At 35.3% G+C, this 20,461-nt stretch overlaps 1 protein-coding gene across 1 annotated transcript in view; it reads right to left on the reverse strand.

Annotated features, from left to right (window-relative positions):
* LOC148954494 (BRCA1-associated protein) overlaps positions 1-20,461 on the reverse strand; it is a 74,053-nt gene that overhangs the window by 52,066 nt on the left and 1,526 nt on the right. The window contains exons 2-4 of the mRNA XM_089087121.1: positions 16,005-16,178; positions 9,141-9,269; positions 4,885-5,017 (exon numbers count right to left, since the gene is read on the reverse strand). Of these exons, the coding sequence (XP_088943247.1) occupies positions 4,885-5,017; positions 9,141-9,269; positions 16,005-16,178 (436 nt within the window). The remainder of the gene's footprint in view (positions 1-4,884; positions 5,018-9,140; positions 9,270-16,004; positions 16,179-20,461) is intronic.

Below are 20,461 nucleotides of genomic sequence, written 5' to 3' on the forward strand. Positions count from 1 at the left end.
TTCGAACAGCTAGAAAACCAGAGACCAGGAAAAACTTCCAGACCCATCAATTGGTATGCTTCTGATTTCGATCAGCCGCTGTTTGCGAGGGTTATCAAGCTCTTTTTCGACAATCCCATGAATTTTATTTGGGTCATTATTTTTTTCTTTTAAGTTTTTTTTTTTATGCAACCAACCTCTGTTGAATATTTTGCCTCTAATGATGTTTGTTGCCCGATATTTGCCTAGTAGACAGCGTCAATTTGGCGGTGAATAAGAATAATGTTACCACCCATCAAGATATTTTGTCCCCCCCCCCTCTCTCTCTACTGATTTTGAAAATACTTATTTTTTTAATTTTCACTGAAAAATGTTAGTTCTGAAACTTTCACTGAAAAAAAAATGATAATAAAGAAACAATTAGATTACCCACCCCTTGATTTTGAGCATTTTTGTGTTCCTTCATAAATTTTTGTCAATTGATGTCACTGCTTAGGGGCCCAACCTAAGCACCGACGAACTGACTTGAGCTCTACCGAAAAGCTTGCTTCTTTTAGGTATTTCACATTTGACCTTGCAGCTCTTATTAGTCGCGCTGTTCCCACCACTCATTATTTCTATAATTTACAACATTTGGGTTCTTCACACATTTATTGAACACATTTTAACATAAATAAAAGAACCGTGTAGAAGAGGTGAGAACTCCAAAAATAAGAGGCATATACTAGTCCCAGAATTATTGTAAATAGGCAGCCGGATGGAACCAAAGGTTTTAAAAAAGAGTATTTTCAAAACCTTCATTAAACATTTGATGGCGTTGATGACAGGAGCGTATCACCAAAGCGAAAATCTGTCGGATATCTTAGTTCCAATTAAATTCATAATAAAGAACAATAAAATCAAAAGACCTCAATATTTCATATTACATCTTCTCAAGATAATATAAGGTCTCAGCTTCTCAAGCTGCAACTATGATATCCCAGGTGGCTCCGACAAATTTTAACAGTATAACAACATTGGCCTAATAATTTTTATCAACTTGTAGCGCATTTTTTGTAGACAAATGGGCAGTACGGCCACGAGAACAACTGGGAGGGATGGTGCAGTTCGCTTTCACATGATAAGGCTACTGACAATTACAACAACAGAGAGGCAGATGGAGGCACTCTGACAAACACCACACTTCATATCGTCTATTGATTCCAAAACGAAATTCGTTTAATAGTCCACTAGTATTAGAGAAAAAAAGCCTTAACATACAGTGATTGTCCGATATGTTATGCTTCAGTAATACCGTCACGCCCTGCAATCAATTTTATATCATAATCTCGTGGTTCTGGCGGTGTAATCTGATCAATGGTCTTGCTACGTTTAACTGGGTTGTTTAGTTCGGGGGGGGGTCCAAAAATCCCAATCGTTGCTGCATTGTCGCTCGGTTTAAATATGGCACTACTCGGTAAGGAGGGAAACTTCAGTTCGTACCATTTTTTCATTTATACGATTTAGAGCCCAGTCTATTGAGCCAATCTTATAAGCTAGTCAAGTGGTTCCCAACCGGTGGTACGCGTACCCCAGGGGATACGCTAAACCCTCGCAGGGTTTAGCGTCCCAAAATTAATTTAGTCTACATCTTTAAAACTTTTTCTGACTCAGTTCTAACATTTTTCTCAAAATCAGATAACCCATTGTACGTAATTTCAGACTCATTTTCAAAACTTTCGCTTGCAGTAACCGGCTAATTTTTTCTCCATAGCCGTAGGTCTCGTTCACTTTCGCTTTCAGTAACCCGCTAATTTTTTCTCCATAGCCGTAAAGTCTCAATCAGTTCAGTCACAGACAATTTGAACACAGTGATTTCAGTATCTTGTCATCTGTTGAAACACAAAGTTCGTGAATTGTGGTTGCAAACAAACATGGATAGATTCCTGATCAGGAATAACAAGAAGCCGAATGATGGTACCCCAAACTCAGAACCTGCACCTAAGAAGAAGAAATATGACAAACCATGTTCGGTCAAAGTGCATCGATATTTGTCAGAATACTTAGGGCTCGGATTCAGTGCAACAATGTCTGATCCAGTGAATATCCAGTGCGTTCTTTGTGGTCAAGTCTTGGCCAACAGTTCCATGAAACCTGTGCATATGAACCGGCATCTCAGTAATGTGCACCCTTCTCATGTCGGTAAGCCGATAGAGTTTTTCAAGCGTAAACAAGAAGCATTCGCTAGTAACTGTTTGGAAATTGCAAAAGTGGCATCATTTTCTTCAAAGGGTCTCCAGGCTTCATATGCTGTGTCCTATTTAGTTGCGAAACAGAAAAAACCGCATACCATTACCGAAAGTCTGATATTACCAGCATTAGTGAAAGTCAGTGAAATAATGTTTGATGCGAAAACTACTACTGCCCTTCAGTCTATACCTGTGTCAAACAATATTGTTTCAAGAATGCTAGAAGACATTGCAAGCGATATTGTCATGCAGGTTGTGGAGCAAATAAAGGTGACGAAGATGTTTGCCTTACAGCTTGGAGAAAGCACGGATGTGTCAGGTGAATCCTAGGGTATCGTCTTTGTCCGATATCAAGACTGTTCTGACATAAGAGAAAATCTTCTGTTTTGTCGAAACCTAAAGTCAAGAACAACAAGAGAAGAACTATTCAAGGTGATTAACAAATTCTTCACAGAAAGGGGCATCTCGTGGAACTGGTGTCTATCAGTCTGCAGTGATGGGGCTGCCGCCCTCACAGGGAAGAATAATGGACTCATGGCCTGGATAAGGAAGAAAAATTCAAAGGTGAAGTGGTTGCACTGCATCATCCACAGGCAAGCTCTTGCATCGAAAAGGATGAACGCATATCTGCACGAGACGCTCAACGAGGCTGTAAAAGTGATGAACTTCATCAAATCCCGACCACTGAACTCAAGACAGCTCAAGTTGCTCTGCCAAGAGATGAGTTCGGAACATCAACATTTACTTCTGCACACAGAAGTTAGCTGGTTGTCTCGTGGGAAGATATTAAACAGGTTTTTGGAGCTTCGACATGAAGTTCATGTTTTTCTTCTGTAGCAAAAGTCTGCATTCAGTTCACGTTGTGAAAACCATGACTGGGTCTGCAGGCCGGCCTATCTTTCAGATGTTTTCGAAAAACTGAATGACTTGAATCTCTCAATGCAAGGTTTTTGGATGGACGAACTCTCCCTGAATTTGAAGATGTGTGCTTTCGTCAAGAAATTGGAGTTCTGGCTTAAAAAGGCTCAAAGAAACAGCGTTAGTGTCTTCCCGACCCTTGACAAGTTTGCGGACGATAGTGAAATTGGCAGCCTCAACACAATCTGTGATTGTATTCGGGAGCATCTGACAAAGTTGCGAAATGAACTTGTGTCATATTTCCCATTGATTATGATCCAAGATAGAACCCAGGATGGGATCCAAATTCCATTTAATGGAGACGTGACCCCAAACCCCGGTCTTACTGACAAGCTTACAGAGAACCCGATCAAACTTGCCAGAGGTCGCGCCTTAGAACTGAAATTCCAAAATATAACTGTTTCCCAGTTTTGGTTAGAGGTGAAAGCAGAATACAAGGAACTAAGTGAATCGCCATGTCTGTTTTGTTGTCATTCGGACCCGCTTATCTTTGTGAAGTGTCATTTTCGGCAATGTCATTGATCAAAAGCAAACACAGAAACAGACTGAGTGTACAAAATGACCTTATAATTGCCGTTAGTGACATCGAGCAAAGATTTGATAATATTTTAGCTAAAAAGCAGCCTCAAGTTTCTCATTGATTTTTTACATACTTTTACACAATTGTGCACCGTCATATATGACAGTCAATTTCGTATTTTTGAAAATCTAATTATAGATAAGAAAAAAGTAAAGCAACGATTCTCAAGAAAGGGGCACGCAACCTTTTTGGGCCTTGATTAGGGGTACGCGGAATGAAAAAGGTTGGGAACCACTGAGCTAGTCTTCAATACTACAGGAATAACCTGTACCTTAGTTGGTGACACAATAACAAAAGTGGGAACACAAAAATTATGATATTCACAGGTGCAGCAAGTCCAGAACATATTTCAGCTTTCTCTCAACCTCTCAATGAGCTACCTAAACCTCTCATTGAGCTACCTCAACCTCTCACTTTTGAGGTGCTTGATTCGGTTGAACTATGTTCGAAAATTTCACCTTGACATCTTTGCTGGCTTCAAAAGAAGTCTGAAGCGTGATTGACTAACGTCATATCATCAATGCCACTACGTGAATTCGACTGGAGAAAATTCAAGACAGCTGAATATCCAAAACCAGCTGGCATATCACGTCGCAACAGTAACGACAATGTCATTTAAATATCAGCAATCAATCAATAGGAATACCAAAGATTGGAAATTCAAAACATTCTGCATTCACAATAATCTAGGTCGTAGGATTAGGCTTATAGACAAGCATTACAAAATGGTTCGTCAATAATTTAACTGATTAAATTAGTTCACAAAAATCAAATTCAAACCGGATGTCGTCACTTTGAACTTTAAACCGATATTTAAAGTTGATCTCTGGGTATTTTCTTTATTCTCCCTTTTTGACGGTTTTCATTTGTTTTGTTTCGTCTACGTGTGCTTATAGAAGGAGGGTAACCAAGTACCCCTCTGAACGTTAGTCCCCCTCCAATGAAGTGCCGAGATTGCTGAATATACAGAAAATAGTGTATCGGTTTGGTGTCTGCAGAGGTATCAACACTGCATAAATATAAAGAATACTAAAATAAATTAAAACTAGATTAATTTTTCAATAGAAAAAAATATTTGTATCTAAAGTAGTTATAACAACACAATTATTTAGAATTTATACCAATTTTAAGTGACTCTTTATAAACAAATAAATTGATAATAGGAATAAAAGGAATTACTTGTCTTTATAAAGATGTAGAATGCCTTGTGTGACTTCAACAAACGGATTTCCTGACACAAATGGAACTGCATCCTTGGATCTTTTTAACTCGTCAATCGGTCCTACTGATACCTCTCGGCTTGTTGACGTGGCTTGAAGAGAAATCTTTATATAATTATCTTTGAAAAAATACCTGCTAACGGAGTACTATACAAACCCCCTCTCTAAAGTGGCACAAAGGCCACGTCCAAACATAAAGTTAATGTACGGAAATACACTCTTTACAAATTCCCCCTCACCCGAAAAAGGTCATGAGTACCAAAACTCGAGAATGTGTCGCCAGCATGTAATGAAAATAGCAGTAATAAATGTAAAAAATGTCAAGGACAACTGTGACGGACCAAGGAGTTGAACAGGATTCCTGGCCCCATCCCAGGAAAACTTAATTGCAACATCCTTAGTTTTATTCATCTTGCTCTTGTTCTGGTTCTGTTCTTTTGTTCATAATTTTAATATTACATTTATTAACGTTAAATTTGCTCGATTTTGGACATAATTTTTTGGCTAATGGACTGGATATACTGTTTTGTCTTAGGTAATTGGATGGATGAGTAAGGTCAAAACCTTGTTTAAGTGCTCATTTATCTCAATTACTAAATTAGGAATCCTTTTCTTTTTTTCCTTTTTTTCCAAATAATTAACTGTAACATATTATACCAATACCATGCATTCTTTAAATAGTAGCATATATTTTTAGATTTTATTTCTTTTCCTGTTGGGAATAATCCTACGTCTATTTACACTCTCTGTCTCTCTCTGATAATGTCTCTTTTTTCTGAGGAAAGAATAGTGAGCAAGAATTAAAATTAGGTAAAATAATCCGAGATCCTTTTAAGAGGTTAAAGTAACCATCAAAAACGAGATGTGAGACTGAAAAACTTGTCACTTTTTACTAAAATACAACCAAATATCAGACCCAATAGATTTACAACATACGCTTTCCCTTCGACCCATCCTCTCGTTGGCTCTGACTGTCAAAAAAGGTTATGACAGTCAGTCATAACCATCCAATTCAGGTGAATACAATGGTAAATTTAAGGAATTTCTTAATTTTTAACCTAAGATGCTGAGCACATTACCCTAGCCCAGTGGTTCCCAACTGGTTTTGGGTTATGCCCCGCTTAGGCGTTTCTAAGATCATCATGCCCCCTTCATGATATTTAAACTCTGTTCTTCAAAATTTTACGTGTATTCACCTGAAAGAACTTTAAAGGGCCATTAAACTTGATATCTTTTCTTGGATCGTCCTCTAGGAATATTATATTCTATTGAAAAATATTGTCTGAATACAGCATCTTTTAAATAATGCATGAGATTGCAATTTTATCATGTATCTTTTTTGCTCTTTAAATGCACATGAATGTAACGCCACTAACATGCAATTTTTTTTTCAAAATTAAGGCTCTAAAGTATGTAGGTTAAACGGTACATATCCTGCCCATGATCCACCAAAATATTACCTGCGCCCCACGTTGGGAATCATGCCACAAGTAAATTTCAATTTTCAGCAATTATGCCCTTTAAAGTCTTGTTAAAGGGCAACATTGCGTAAACCCGATTGTTATCCAAAAAAAAAAAAAAATAGAAAAGCCCAATGAGTGTGAGAATAAATCAAAAGCAGTAAAAACAATCAAGAAATAGAGAGGACACTCGAATGCCTTGGAAACAAGTTTCTGCTAAAGCATCAGCCTAACTGCAAGTTCAGATTACTTTATGAAGCTAGGCAATGACTTTTACGGAAAAAGAGACGCATTAAAACTCAATCTGATGTGGTAGTTTTATTTCAAAATAGCTATAAATAAAATCCAAAATCTGAAAGTATTACCAGAAGTCAAAAACCATTAGAGCAATCAGAGTTAACTTGATCACGCTAACTCTGACCAAAGCTCGTACTGAAGAGAGTTGATCAGGCCTAGTGGCTTGAGATATTGAACAGTTTTAGGAATTAAAATGTATAGAAAAAGATATCTAATAACTATGAAAAGGAAATAATTTAGACATATATCAAGTTAGACACGGGTCTAAGGAGAATTATAAGGCTGTTTTGGCATGCAATAGGAAATTGGCACGTAAGTGCAGGGTTTTTTCTCTTTCTTTCTATTTGCTTAATTTTTTTTCCTTATTATGTTTAAGGGATTTATATGCTCTGAACAGGCGAAAGCCTAAGGAGAGTTAAGCGTTTTGTTTTGTTGTATTTTATACATACCGTATTTAATCTTTTTAAAAAATTGTACAAGACTGAACAGAATTCTAATACTGTTTTGGGATATAATAGGACAACTACAGTTCAGCGTACATGATTTTTTTTTTGTACAGTTATTTTGATACCTATTTTTAGTCGATGAACTGTCAATATTAAATAATCTAGAAATATCATGAACAACTGCTTAAAAAAAAAATCCTCAAATACCCCAACACTTTCTGAAAAAGAATGCTGTGCCAATACAAGACAATCTTCACAAATTCTTTGAGACGAAGATATTTCGAAAACTTCAGCTTAAAAATCGTAAAGTCGCTTTCAATCCTAAAGTTCTTATCTGACATTTTCAAAGTTCTGAGATCATTTCCAAAACCGATTGCTAAGCTGTTCTTAAAAGCAGAATTAGCAGATAATATAGATTACGAGAATTAAAGTGTAATTTAATATACATTGATCTGCAGATCCTTCCTTTAATAAAACTTGGCAAAAAGTTTTGATAATTAGCTCAGAAGCCTGAAAATGTCAGATATGACCTTTAGGTATGAGAGTGGCGATATATATTTTCACTTTGAATACAAAAAGAAAAGTGACTGCTATGAAGTCCACAGGCTGTTCTGAGGAGGTGAATATAAATATGTTTAATGAAAAAAAAAACCGGAAATAATAGCAGGTAAGGTCCTCAAACTTGAGTACCTCTTTAAAACCATTAAGGGGATTTCACACCTCAAAGGACCACCTTATCTCGTCCATTATAAACGCTTTTAGTTGGTACGCCCAAACTATTTAGTATTGATTTGGCGGTCTTGTCATAACTTGCAGCGCTCGGATAAGAGATTGAAATTTGAATGATAGGGAACTAAAAGCCGACACCAACTTTCCCAGAAATTTTATAAAAACCGTTTAGCATTAACATTCAAAAAACCGGTTATATATATAACTTGCAGAGCTTGGATAAGAGATTGAATGTTAAATGATAAATGCTAAACGGTTTTTATGTTAATTGAATGTTATTGTAACTAAAAGCCGACACCTACTTTCCCAGAAATTTTGTAAAAATCGTTTAGCTTCTCTCATTTTGAGGCAGAGATAGAAATATTTAGTTTTGATCAAACTTGTATCATTGGAAAGTTGAATTTTTTTTTTCAATTAAATGGAGCACAATTTTCTCTTTAATATTCAGGAAAGGGCATTCCCTAAAAATATACTAGAATAGCTGCTGGGAAAACGCTAATATTAGCTCAAAATATATGTCATTTGATCAATTTTGCAATTTTGAGAGTTGCCTACGATGCTACCTACTTCGATTAAAACCTAGCCGACGCAGTTTCACTGTCTTTTCAATCAAATTTCGTATCCAAACCACAAATTCTCCATAGCACTCAATAATAACTAGTCACCTAGGAGAATTCTCTAATGAATCCTTTATCTTTGAGACGGTCAGCCGGCATTGAGGCTCCCAAAATGATTTTTAAAGTATCGACTCCTCTCATACCAAAATCAGAATTTGCTATGCGCATTCAAGATGCGAGAAAATAATTGCACAAATTTACTTTAGAAACAGGCTACAAAATACAACAATGTTTTTTGGCCAAATAAACATATATTAAAAGCTAAGGTTGCCTGTGATTGTCCACTGTTGTATGAGAGGCGACGAGGTTATTGCTTTTAAGTATCTAAAAAGTGAATATATTTTTTTTAATCTAGAAGAGGAGTAGCAATGATTCATATACACTTCAAAATGAATCACTACAATCAAGCTTTGACAACGATCATGAATCACTTTTTCTCAGATCGAACAGCGATTGTTTAGAATTCCCTCGGTGAAGCTACAGTCTTATCAAGGACTGTTAAGGTATTCAAGAAATGTGTCAACAAGGAATACTCCAACAAGCAAGGAACCTTACTTCAATGACAACATCATTGCTCCACAGTTGGTAATGGATTCTCCTTATAACTAGCAGGTGTGACTTAAAGTAATTCCAAAAGAATGTCAAAAACAGAAAATATATATGTACCTTCAAAACCTATTGGTGGCGACGGCTCTTTACTACTGCATGGAGTAGACGCGAGAAGTGGCTGAATAGATGGTATATCAGTATAAACTGAGCCAAGAGAGCCTCTGCGGTCAGTCTTAACTGATTTTTCTGAAAGAAAAAAACTGAATAATAAACAAAAGGCTAAAGTATGCTATATTACTGTACAATTATCCATAAATAATAAAGTAAACAAAAATTTAAGACATTTGTTCATCAAAGAGCAAGATGGCTTGTGGTAAAAAAAAAAAAAAAAAAAGAAGCAAAAGTCGAAAAACACAGAATATTTTTTTTGCCAAATCAATTAGATATCTGGGTGGCCACCTGGTAATAGAAAAAAAATGTATAATAATTAAGGTAATTAAATTCCATACCATGGCAGGATAAACTAATCTACAATCTGCACAAAAGTCGAAAAGTGTGGAAAAACCGAAGGAGCACCAACGCCAAGCGTGGCGAAATTGGAACAAGCGTGGAGGAATCTTGTCAAGTATTACGGAATTGTCAAGCGTGACAGAACTGTGCGGGACGCGTGGCAAACCCAGGTGTACACCAGGTGGCAGAAAGTGGGAAACCTCTCGAGAAAAACTGAGGATTTATGTTTTTAAATTATGAAGATTTGCACGGAGTGTTGAAGAGAATTACCAAAAAATATACATCATTATAGAAAAGAGATAAGAGCTAAAGGAAATGCATGGAAAACTAAAGAAAAAAAGAATTAAGAAGAATCGTTAATAGCATACTTGTAATTAGAAACTGATTTTTGCTTCCCTTAGTGGAAGGATTTAATCTCCCCCTCGGTCGTCTGGAACATTAATCTTGCTTTCCCATAAAATATCCAAATTCCTCAGTTTTTTGGAAATGCTGACCCCTCTATAGGAAAACTGGAGGAGCAGCTTGAAGATTTCCAATGGAGACCCATATAAAACGTTATATATTTAGTATCGACAAGGAAAACAAGTTGCTTTTGTCTCAAATTTTTAGACTGCCGGGCTTTGCAATTAGGCTTGCATAATTTCATTTCTATCTTTAAATGTATAAAATGTTTCCTAGAAGATTCTTGTCTTCAAAAAGTTTGAATAAAATCCAACTATTTTTTGTTTAAAATTCATAAGATACAACATCAAACATGGGATCTAGTAGCCTTATAACCTACACAATGCGTGTAATATTGAAGATACTATAGAAGCCATCATTTGACACTATTTTCTTTCCTTCATTTTAATAAGGGTAATGCAGCAAAGCTTTTATTTTGATGAAAACAAGCTAGATGCAGAAACTGAAATAAAATGCCTGAAAAGGAGAAAGCCATTTATCAGCAATAGCTTTGTGATAGCTAGGGATATGTCAGGCAAGAGAACCACCAAGAAATTTTCAGAGGGAGGGGGTGCAACTAGGGATTTTGTTTTACCAGGATTTAAATGGCAGCGTTCATTATTTTACTCTTTTGATGCATTTTAAATAGGTTTTTGTTTCTCATAGTTAGGGGTAAACCCCAGGAAATACCCATAATGCCTATATATATATATATATATATATATATATATATATATATATATATATATATATATATATATATATATATATATATATATATATATATATATATATATATATATATATATATATATATATATATATATATATATATATATATATATATATATATATATATATATATATAATAAGTTCTTTCGATTTTTTTGGATCATTTTTTGAATACACATTTGGAGTATTGGAGATGGAGAGGTTAAATACTGGATGTGTGGGTTAGGAATGGGAACAAAGAATCATACAGAATATGAGGAATAGCTTTGGACAATAAAAACTAGTTAAAAATTTAGTTCATCAGCAGTATTTTTTTTGGGGGGGGGGGGGGTTAGGCTTAAAATTAATATGATCGTGATACTAACCACAAATCTTTTTTATTTTCTCATACCAATTCTGGGGTTGAATAAGGTATTTCATTCATTTTTATGATAAAATACACAGAAAATGATGATTTCCCTTTTAGATGAATTGCAATCTATTTGCCTCCTTGTGCTTACGTTGGGAATACAGCTTAATTTTTTCCTTGCGCTCTTCTTAAATGAACATTTAGAATGGTAGAACGAAGGTTATTGAGTTTTTTCAGGACACAACAATCATTATTATAATTTTCCCATTAATTGACTTGAAAGATCTTGGCAAAATTTTTAACTAAACCACACCAGAAGCTACTATGATGGGGGCTAGCATGGGTAAACCAATATTTGTCATAGACAAATACAAGTAGACCCCGGCGATACACCGGCGCATCAACCGAACACCACTAACGAGAGGCCCGGTTGACCGCCACCGAAGTCTTGTAACGCCACCAGCGCGCCGCCGCCGGCAGAGGCGGCGGCGTTCGGCTGACTTTGAATTAATTTTGTAGCAATTCTTTATTGCGTCAACTGCTAAGTCAGAGCTTTCCTTTTCTTGTGTAGTCAAGTATTTCGATTTTCCTCATTAGAAAGGAAGCAGGGCTTGCACTATTCCCGAATTTTTGGGGATTTCCCAGAAAATCTATGTGTCACCCCGAAAAAAAACAATTTGGTTCCCCGAATGCCCGAAATCACCCAATCACGGTGCCACCCCTAATGATTCATCACTAGTGACTATCCCTGCCAAATATTACTTTGCATACCATAATTCTTCACTACTCTCCTGTTTGTTAATTGCAATATACACAGTTGACAAAAGTGTTGTCTTTATGAAATGAGATTAAACCATTTCGATTCCAAATGCATTTTCTCAATTCCATTTTCTCAATAAGATTCTTACATTGTTTGGAGTCAAGAAGTTTATTTTTAAGTTGAACAGAACGCATACACAATACAGTTTAAGTTGGATTTTGAAATTGATTGTCAACAGATTGTTGCAACATCTGAATTGCAAGTTTGCAGAATTTTGTTTTCTTTTGCTATTTTTAGATATATTTTCTCAATGTTTAATACACAATTATTGAACCCATGATAGATTAAAAAAAAATACAATCTTCTTTCTAAAGAAATTTACCCCCCCCCCACCCCCAAAAAAAAACCCATGTGAGACAAAATTTAGCTATAGACTATATACAAGGTTTGGGAATTTAAGATTGAAATGGAAGTGACCCCCAAAACATGATTCAAAAAAAAATATATACTATTCCCTACAACGCGGGGGGGGGGGATAGAGGGCTATCATTGTTAAATGATAATACCTCAATTTTTTTAATTGAAATCAGAGATGCCAAAAAGATAATTTTCTTTCATTTAAAGCAGAGGTGGAAGAAAATGATATCCAATTCCCTAGGAAACCATAGAAATATCTTAATAGACCCAGGGCTCCCGATTGGGACTTGTTCATTGTCTTGGGTAATTTTTGGATTTCTCATAGGCTACTGGCCCAATTTAGCTTTTGTGTGTGTTCCCTTTTAATTAGAGTCCTTGGATCTTACCGAATGCCATGGCGAATCCATGACTCAGTTTCCCAGTAATTTGAGGTATATCTGAATAATTTCGACATTTTTTTGTTCGAACTTTATAATTATTAAATGATAATACCTCGAATTTCTTTTTATTCAAAGCAGGACTAACAAAAAGTTAATTATTTTTTTAAATTAAAGCAGAGACAGTATTCTATCAAAGTGGTATCCCGAGGGGGGGGGGGTAGGGAACTGTCATATTTAAATGATAATACCTCGATTTTTTCTGTAAGCAGGGATGCCAAAAAGTTATTTTTTTCTAAATTTAAAACAGAGACGGTATCCTATCAAGGCAGTATCCACAGGTGGGACGGGTAAGTGGGCTTTCATTTTTAAATGAAAATGCCTTGATTTTTTATTGAAGGCAGGGATGCAAAAAAAGTTATTTATTTTCTTAATTTAAAGCAGAGAGGGCCGCCTATCAAGGGGGTATCTAGAGGGGGGCGAGGTAGGAGGCTATCTTTTTTAAATGATAATACCTTGAATTTTTTTTCATATAAAGCAGAGATGCCAAAAAGTTTTTTTTTTAATTTAAAGCAGAGATGGAAGATAATGATATCAAATTCCCCGGGAAACCATAGAAATATTTTGATAGACCCATGGCCACCCATTGGGACTTGTTCATTATCTTGTGTATTTTGGATTTCTTACACATCTGAAATTGAGATGAATTCTGTTCCAACTTTTGGATAATAATAACAATAAAACAGAAAAAAAAAACTTTTCTCATTGTTATTGGAGAAAGTTTAGCATTAGCCTACATGACATATTCTATAAGGAAGCAAAAAAACTTAAAAATGTATTTTTTATTTTTTAATTGCTATTAAACACCAGTTTTTAATACAAGGAATGCTTTTTAGGAATCCAAAAGAGCAAAAAAGAAGAATCAACATCAAAGTCGCCCATTTAATCTTTTTTAAAGGTGACAAAACAGATATAGGCAAAGAGCATTATGAAAAAATTAAGCGTCTAAGGTCAAACTAAGTTCAAACTTCTATTCAAAGTTTTTACCTAGATAATTGACGAATTTTGTAATATGGTATTTGAAGTTTTGTATGTAATAACACTTGATGAAAAAAAACTACTAATTTTGATAATTAGTTATGTTAAGAATACATAGCTAATAGATACTTCAACTATTATGCAAGGGTTCTGAAACGCCACAGCCATTTTGTTTCTACCAGATTTCTACTTCTCTGGATGAATAAAAAAGAAGACCAACATCCAGCCAGCAACTGGCGAAGTTTTTAAATCATGAATAGGCTCAAATCTGTTGTAAATTCAAGCTGGTATTTGAGAAAGACTGATGAAAACATTCATATTTGCAGTCAGCAGTGATCGCACCATCGGCGGCACGGAAAAATCATCGGCAGTGTACTGGCGGCGCGCAGCCGCTGCTATTCTTGATCCAGCCGCCACTGGCCTTCCCTTATCGGCGCGGCGCCAGGATCTAAATACAATGGTAATGCCAAACGTTTCTCTTAAAAGGCGATATATTTCAAAATATACAAAACGTGTTTTTCAAAATCTAAGGAGGGCAACTTTGTTATTATTCCAATTTAACTAAAAATACCAAAAAGGGTATTTTCCAAAATTTAGAGGAGGGGAGGGTAATATAGAAGGGGTAAATACCTCTCCGTCGAATCGACACTCTTGAACAGGAGCTAATGGGGCTCGAATTATTGGTAAAGAGGTTGGAGAGGATATGATTAATGAAATTCTTAGGCCCAGCTAAACTTGCATCATTAAGATTCAGGGACTTTGAAATGGTTTGTTGGAAGTGGGGACAATATAAAACATTACTGATAATTGGAAGGAGTAAGGTATATAGTGAAGTTTTTAATAGGAGGACTATACTGTACCAAGAAGAGGGGTAGCTCGTGTAAAATTAAAGAGTGAGGGTTGATTCTAGATAAGGGAGGAAATTTTTTCATCTTCTGGAGAAAGGGTTATTTCTTGTCATAAAAGAAACTCTTGCAGGACTGTTGGAAGCTGGGATAGTCTCTGAAGTATGAGGCTCTAAAGCTTGTGATTGAGATGATGTATCATTAAGGCGGAAATGAACTTTCAAATTATAGCAATTTTTTTTGCATTTTTGTCAACTGGATTTTTTTCTTTATGGGGTCATTTTAGGTGTATCTCCAATTCCAGGTGGACTTGTTAACCTACGGTGCAATGGACTACATTTAGACACAGAGAGAGGTGAATCCCCCAGCAACTGGTATAAGGAACCCCCACCCACAAGGAAAGGAAAAGTAGAGGCCCAAATATGAACCTTCTTAGTATTTTTTAAATGTGTTGTTTCTGCAAAAGATCATTAATAATACCATGCTGTAGTTTTTTTTGCACAGATCATTCTTCCTATCTGTCTTGTACAGTCTAGATTCATAAAAAAGAAGTCTTGATATTTAAGGATTTTTTTTCTTTATTGGGTCATTTTAGGTGCATCTCCAATAAAAATGATTGGTGACTAGAAAGGCTGATTTAATGCACTGATGATTTATTTAGGAGCATTAACAAGTAGATTGGGATTAGCAAGTAAAAACCAAATATGTTACATATAAAAAAAAATACTGAAACTTAAACAATTGTCCAGCATACAGACCTTTGAGATAAAGTTTGCAAAGGTGAAGTAAATTGTAGTTTTGATAAATACAATATTCTCTATAAGAGAACTAACACATAGTCTTTAAGGACTCAAAACGAAGTCCTTATTAATTGAGATAGTAGCACAAGAATAACAACAATTAAACATTGCTTGCAGCAAATGAAAGACAGCTTGTTTTTATAGGTGAAAGAAGTTTGTGGCCAATTACAAGTTCTAAATTTGAATTTATGCCAGGCCCCAGATAAACATATACTGTTGAACTTGAACGAAAGTCAGTGAGGCAGGTAAGTTTTTTAAAGCTTGTATCTTCCTTTGAGCTAGGGTTTGCTCCAATATTGATCTATCAGTGACATTGTTTCAACTAAAATTTCCTTGTCCATTGAGCTTTTGAAGACGGTAGCCTTGTTGGGGTAATAAGCTGGTTCTTAATTATTCATTACATAGGAAATGAACTAGCAACTCACCATTTCTGGTATGCTCACAATATTATGAAAAGACAAATTTTGCAAAAATTTCCATCTGGGTTAAATGATGGGGACATTGGAGTAAGAGTCATAGTTTAGAACTAATATAATTTGTGCTGTTAGTGGGGTAGTCAAAATGAATAGGTTCGACAAGTTTTATATACAGCCTATGAATCCTGGAACTAAGGTTCTTAGATGCTTGGATGTTGAAAATCCCAGGAAATCTCTTGGGTCTTGAAGAATCATATTATCCCCCCCCATTAAATTTGAATGTGTGCAATCCTTACCTTTTGAAAGACCTCCAAATGGATGAGTCTCTATCAGAATTTCCCTAAAGGTTCTTTTGCCCTGACAATCTTTAAGTTTCTTTTCTGTGATAGGATGTATTCTTGCATCACTACTTGAAAGATCCTCAGGCTTAGGTGTTGAATCAGCCATTTCACCATCCAATATTTGTGAAGCTATAAAAAAGCCTGGCATATCAGATATGACACAAGTAACAAACATATTACCATCCAGAAAATACATAATCCAATAAAATATATTTTCAAGGTAATCAGAATTTTATTGATAGCAGCTTGTCCAGTGTACCATACCTAGATAGGATGTACTTTGATAGTAATTTTCAACATTTACTAGTCAGATTTGACTTTGTTTTTTGTTGTTGTTTTTTATGGTCAAATTTAACTGACTCCATCACTCACTACCCTTCTAACCTTAAAGAGGGAATTTCAAAAAATCTTCAATAATTGTATTCCCACAGAGCTGAAAATTCTGGCTACATAAGATATGTCCCATTTTGGAGGCAATTTTGACTGTCTCTGAAATAGGCATAACATTTCTATTTGGTAATAAAATAGATTAGCTTCTTGACACTTGTAATATGGAATAAACTAAACATCAAGTTTTTTTAGTAAGTTCAAAAGATCCTTCATGAAAATTTGGAATCAAAATACAATTTCTGGCGTTTTTATACAATCCCTTCTATTCAAAAAAAATATCTACAATAACATAATAGTTATTTATGACTTATTAAAACTATAGCTATTATTAATTTTTATGCATTTTGAAACTTTTGTTCCTTAGTGTCTAATCTTTAACCTTGTGGAAGCACAATGGATTGATGTTCTGCTTGGCAACACATGGCCCAGGGATTGATTCCTGATGTGGATAAGTTGAGCAGCAGGCTTTCTATTTTTCCCTGTCAAAAAGAATCATTAATTTAAATGTCAATTAGATGCCCTATACACCAGCAATAGCAATAGATGACCTGACATTTATCTATCTAATATTCAGAAGTAGCATAGATACTACACAAGGATCAAAAAACATGGATTTAGCTGGAAAAAAATTCAGTTGAGGGAAGTTTGCCACAACAAACTTAACAAAGCTTGTTTTATCAAAAGTTGTGACAATAAGATAAGATTTATTCATAAGGAAATAAACATACAATGAATAATCTTTAGCATTAGGCAAATATAGCTGGTGAATAAGCTTAAAAACTGTAAGTAATAAGGTTTATGTTCTTGCCTTATAAACTGAAAACCCAGCTATTTTATTTATTATTCAAAAGAAATCCTCTCCCCTTATCAAAGACCAATACCAAAAAAGATCTTGATGTACTTATGTAATAAGGTTAAATCTCACAAAAGATTAATTCTGCAGAGATGTCCTGTAGGCAGTTAACATCAACAAATAAATAAAAAAGAAAAAACTCTGGATGGTGAATATGAGGCTACTTGGCACCTTTGCAAGTGGGATAGTGAAGAGTAATCTCTCAAAGTGCCTGTTACCTGCCTATGACTTGAGCCACCTACCATCTAGACCCTTGAAGTAAATTGCTGGTTGACATAAGGTGAATCAGAATTGTTGGTTTTTCTTAGTTGCATATAGCAGTAACAATTTGTATTTGATGTATTTGTTAATAGAGCAGAAAAGACGTTCTTAGTCCTTGTTTCCTTGAAGTGCAACTTATGGAGTAGTAAGTACCTGGCCTCCCAAACTAAAGGTACTTGTTAAAATCAGCCTACAGGAGCAATAAGCTATATCTAGACACAGAGACATGGGAATCCCTCTAACAACTGGTAAAGGAACCCCCACCCTCAAAGAAAGGAAAAGTAGAGGCTAGAAAAATGAACTTTCTTTGTTTTTTTAAATATGTTGTTTCCACAATAGATTGTTAATAATATCATCTTGTACTTTTTGCTGCACAGATCATTCTTCCTATCTGTCTTGCACAGCCTAGATTCATAGAAAAGAAGTCTGAACATATAACAAAAGCAAGGAATTCTGTAAACTGTTACTATTATCATTATTGAATTTATTGCAAGTCAATTTACAAATCAAGAGAAGATTGAGGCAAAAAAAAATCAGTAAAGCCCCATATTAAACTATGAGAAAAGTCTTTTGTTTAAAAAGAAGTTATTTCTATCTTAAATTGCAGCTAGGGTCAATCTAAGAATTTTTCCTTTTGAAGCTCCAGAATTGATGACCAATAAGTTTTTTTAATGTTGTTTGGTGACCAGATGCAGTTGGATGAGCTTCCCAATGAAGTGTCCACTCCTTTGAGGACCACTCAGTATCTAACCTTTGTTTGAAATGTCAACAGAGTCAGCAATAACTGTATCTTCATAGACTTTGTTCTAGTTATTTAATAATTCTTGAGGAAAAGAACTGGTTTGGGTACAAGTACTTTGCGAGTTTTAGGCAATGACCTATAATTTTTTAATTAGAATCAACAACAAGAAACACTGCTAGCAGAATTTCGGCTTTTCATCAGTCTGTAGTTTAGAATGGCAATTAATCTTCTTCTCCTGTAAACAAGTGTTGAGAGTTCCATTTCAGCTAGTCTTGCAGGTTGAGAGAGTACCTCCATGCCAGATACTATTTAGTAGTATGTCTGTACACATATTCCAGAACCTTAATGTTTTTCTTGAGGTAGAGGGACACTGGACTCATTTGAACTTCAAGCTTGACCCAAACCAGTCCTATGAACAGAAGACTAATGACTTTGCAGGAGCAAGGGGAAAGGGTGCACTTGATCAACCCACAAGTTGAACTCGCACCAGCAGCAGACTATTTATTATGGGTATTGAATTTTGATCATTGTTAATAGTGATCTCAAGATCTGGCTTGTCATTTACAGAAGATATGGATGGCCAGAAAGAAAATAAAGAGTGACAAAGTTTTTTTTTTCCAAAGTGAATGACATGGCACTTGGCAACATTAAATTCAAGTGAACAAATCACTAGAAACTTTGCCAAAGAAGGATTTTATCTCCTGTGGACTTTATCTTATGGTTTCAATTAAGGATATTTTTACCAGCATATTTACAAGTAATTTATAAGTTGGAGAAGTGTTTTTTGGGGGATGGGGGTTCAAACCAGGTACCCTCTTTATATTGTAAGAAAATGAACTTCAAAGAGAAGATAACATTAATATGCTGTCATCAACAGAGAAGGGGACATATCCAAAAAACCTGAGTTCAAGATTATAACTTAGGATATTAGAACACAACTTTAAGAGTTAGAATTCATGAAGGAAAAATGTAGTCTTTTTTTACTAGAAAAAGAAGGATAAAGTTTATGTCTGACAGAAATTCTACATTTAGATTCAGGATGAAAATTTGATTCTGAATGTAGGCCTATTTCTAAGCTATTTCATTGGTGAGTTAATCTGAAAAGTTTCCAAAAAAAGCATAAAGTTAAGAATATAGTGGCACCACTTAATTTTATTAAGATGTTTCCTTCTTAGGGGCCCCTTAATATGGAATGGTACCACCCCAAATGATATATTTCTTAATACTTATCTGTTAGCCAGTACACACTCAAGAATTTGGACATACAGGTACAGGGTTGAATAAACTGAAACACTTGGGTGATAGATAGGATATATATTATTTGGGATATAATTAATATCCCATTAATTATAATATAATTAACTGGAGCCAATTTTTCCAAATCAAGTGAAAATCATAGTTAAAATAAAAATTAAGCCATATAGCACCCTAAGGTCAAATAGGCCTTAACAGGAACAGGTCAGAAACTGACCTGTTTCTCTGAATGCTTAAATTATGCAGGCTAATCTTAGTTTTGTCATGATTTTTTGCAGAAACTAAATTTTATCTAGGGGGCAGGGGGCAAACTGAGGCCTGGAGGGGGCAGTTGCCTCCCCATAGCCACATAGCAAATTATACCCTAGATTATTGGTCCTAGTCCAAGAACCAGAGTTCATCAGCTGAGGGTTGTAAAAAAATCAACCCTAAGCAGCATCTATTCTCAATTCTTTTCCTGGAGAATTGTCAACAATTAGAATAAGCTCTCTGAAGACATTGAAACTGTTGACATTTTAAAACAAAGACTGGATGCTGAGTGGTTCTTGAGGGAGTAGAAACATAACTGTGAAGCTACTGATCATCCAACTACATCTGAATACAAAACAACTTTGATCACAAACCCTGAAGCTTCACAAGAAAAAAATTCAGCTTGGGTTGCTCCAAGCTGAAACTTAAGGCAATTAGGCTATAAATGCAAGGTTTATTGTCTTGGTGTTTTCATTTGGTTTTGTGTATAGCCTAAGGACATATTTGAGACCAACAGGGTACATTTTCATAAATGTACACAAAATATTCAGAAAGAACACAAATAAGGAATTGAATGGTAGGCTACTACTACTATTACTAACAACTCACCACCACACCAAGCCGCCTTAGGCCAACACAGCTATGCACACTCCTCCTCCACCC

Source organism: Artemia sp. Qi Xiang Cuo, chromosome 3 (genome assembly GCF_049724085.1).
Source record: "Artemia sp. Qi Xiang Cuo chromosome 3, ASM4972408v1, whole genome shotgun sequence".
Classification (NCBI taxonomy): Eukaryota; Metazoa; Arthropoda; class Branchiopoda; order Anostraca; family Artemiidae; genus Artemia; species Artemia sp. Qi Xiang Cuo.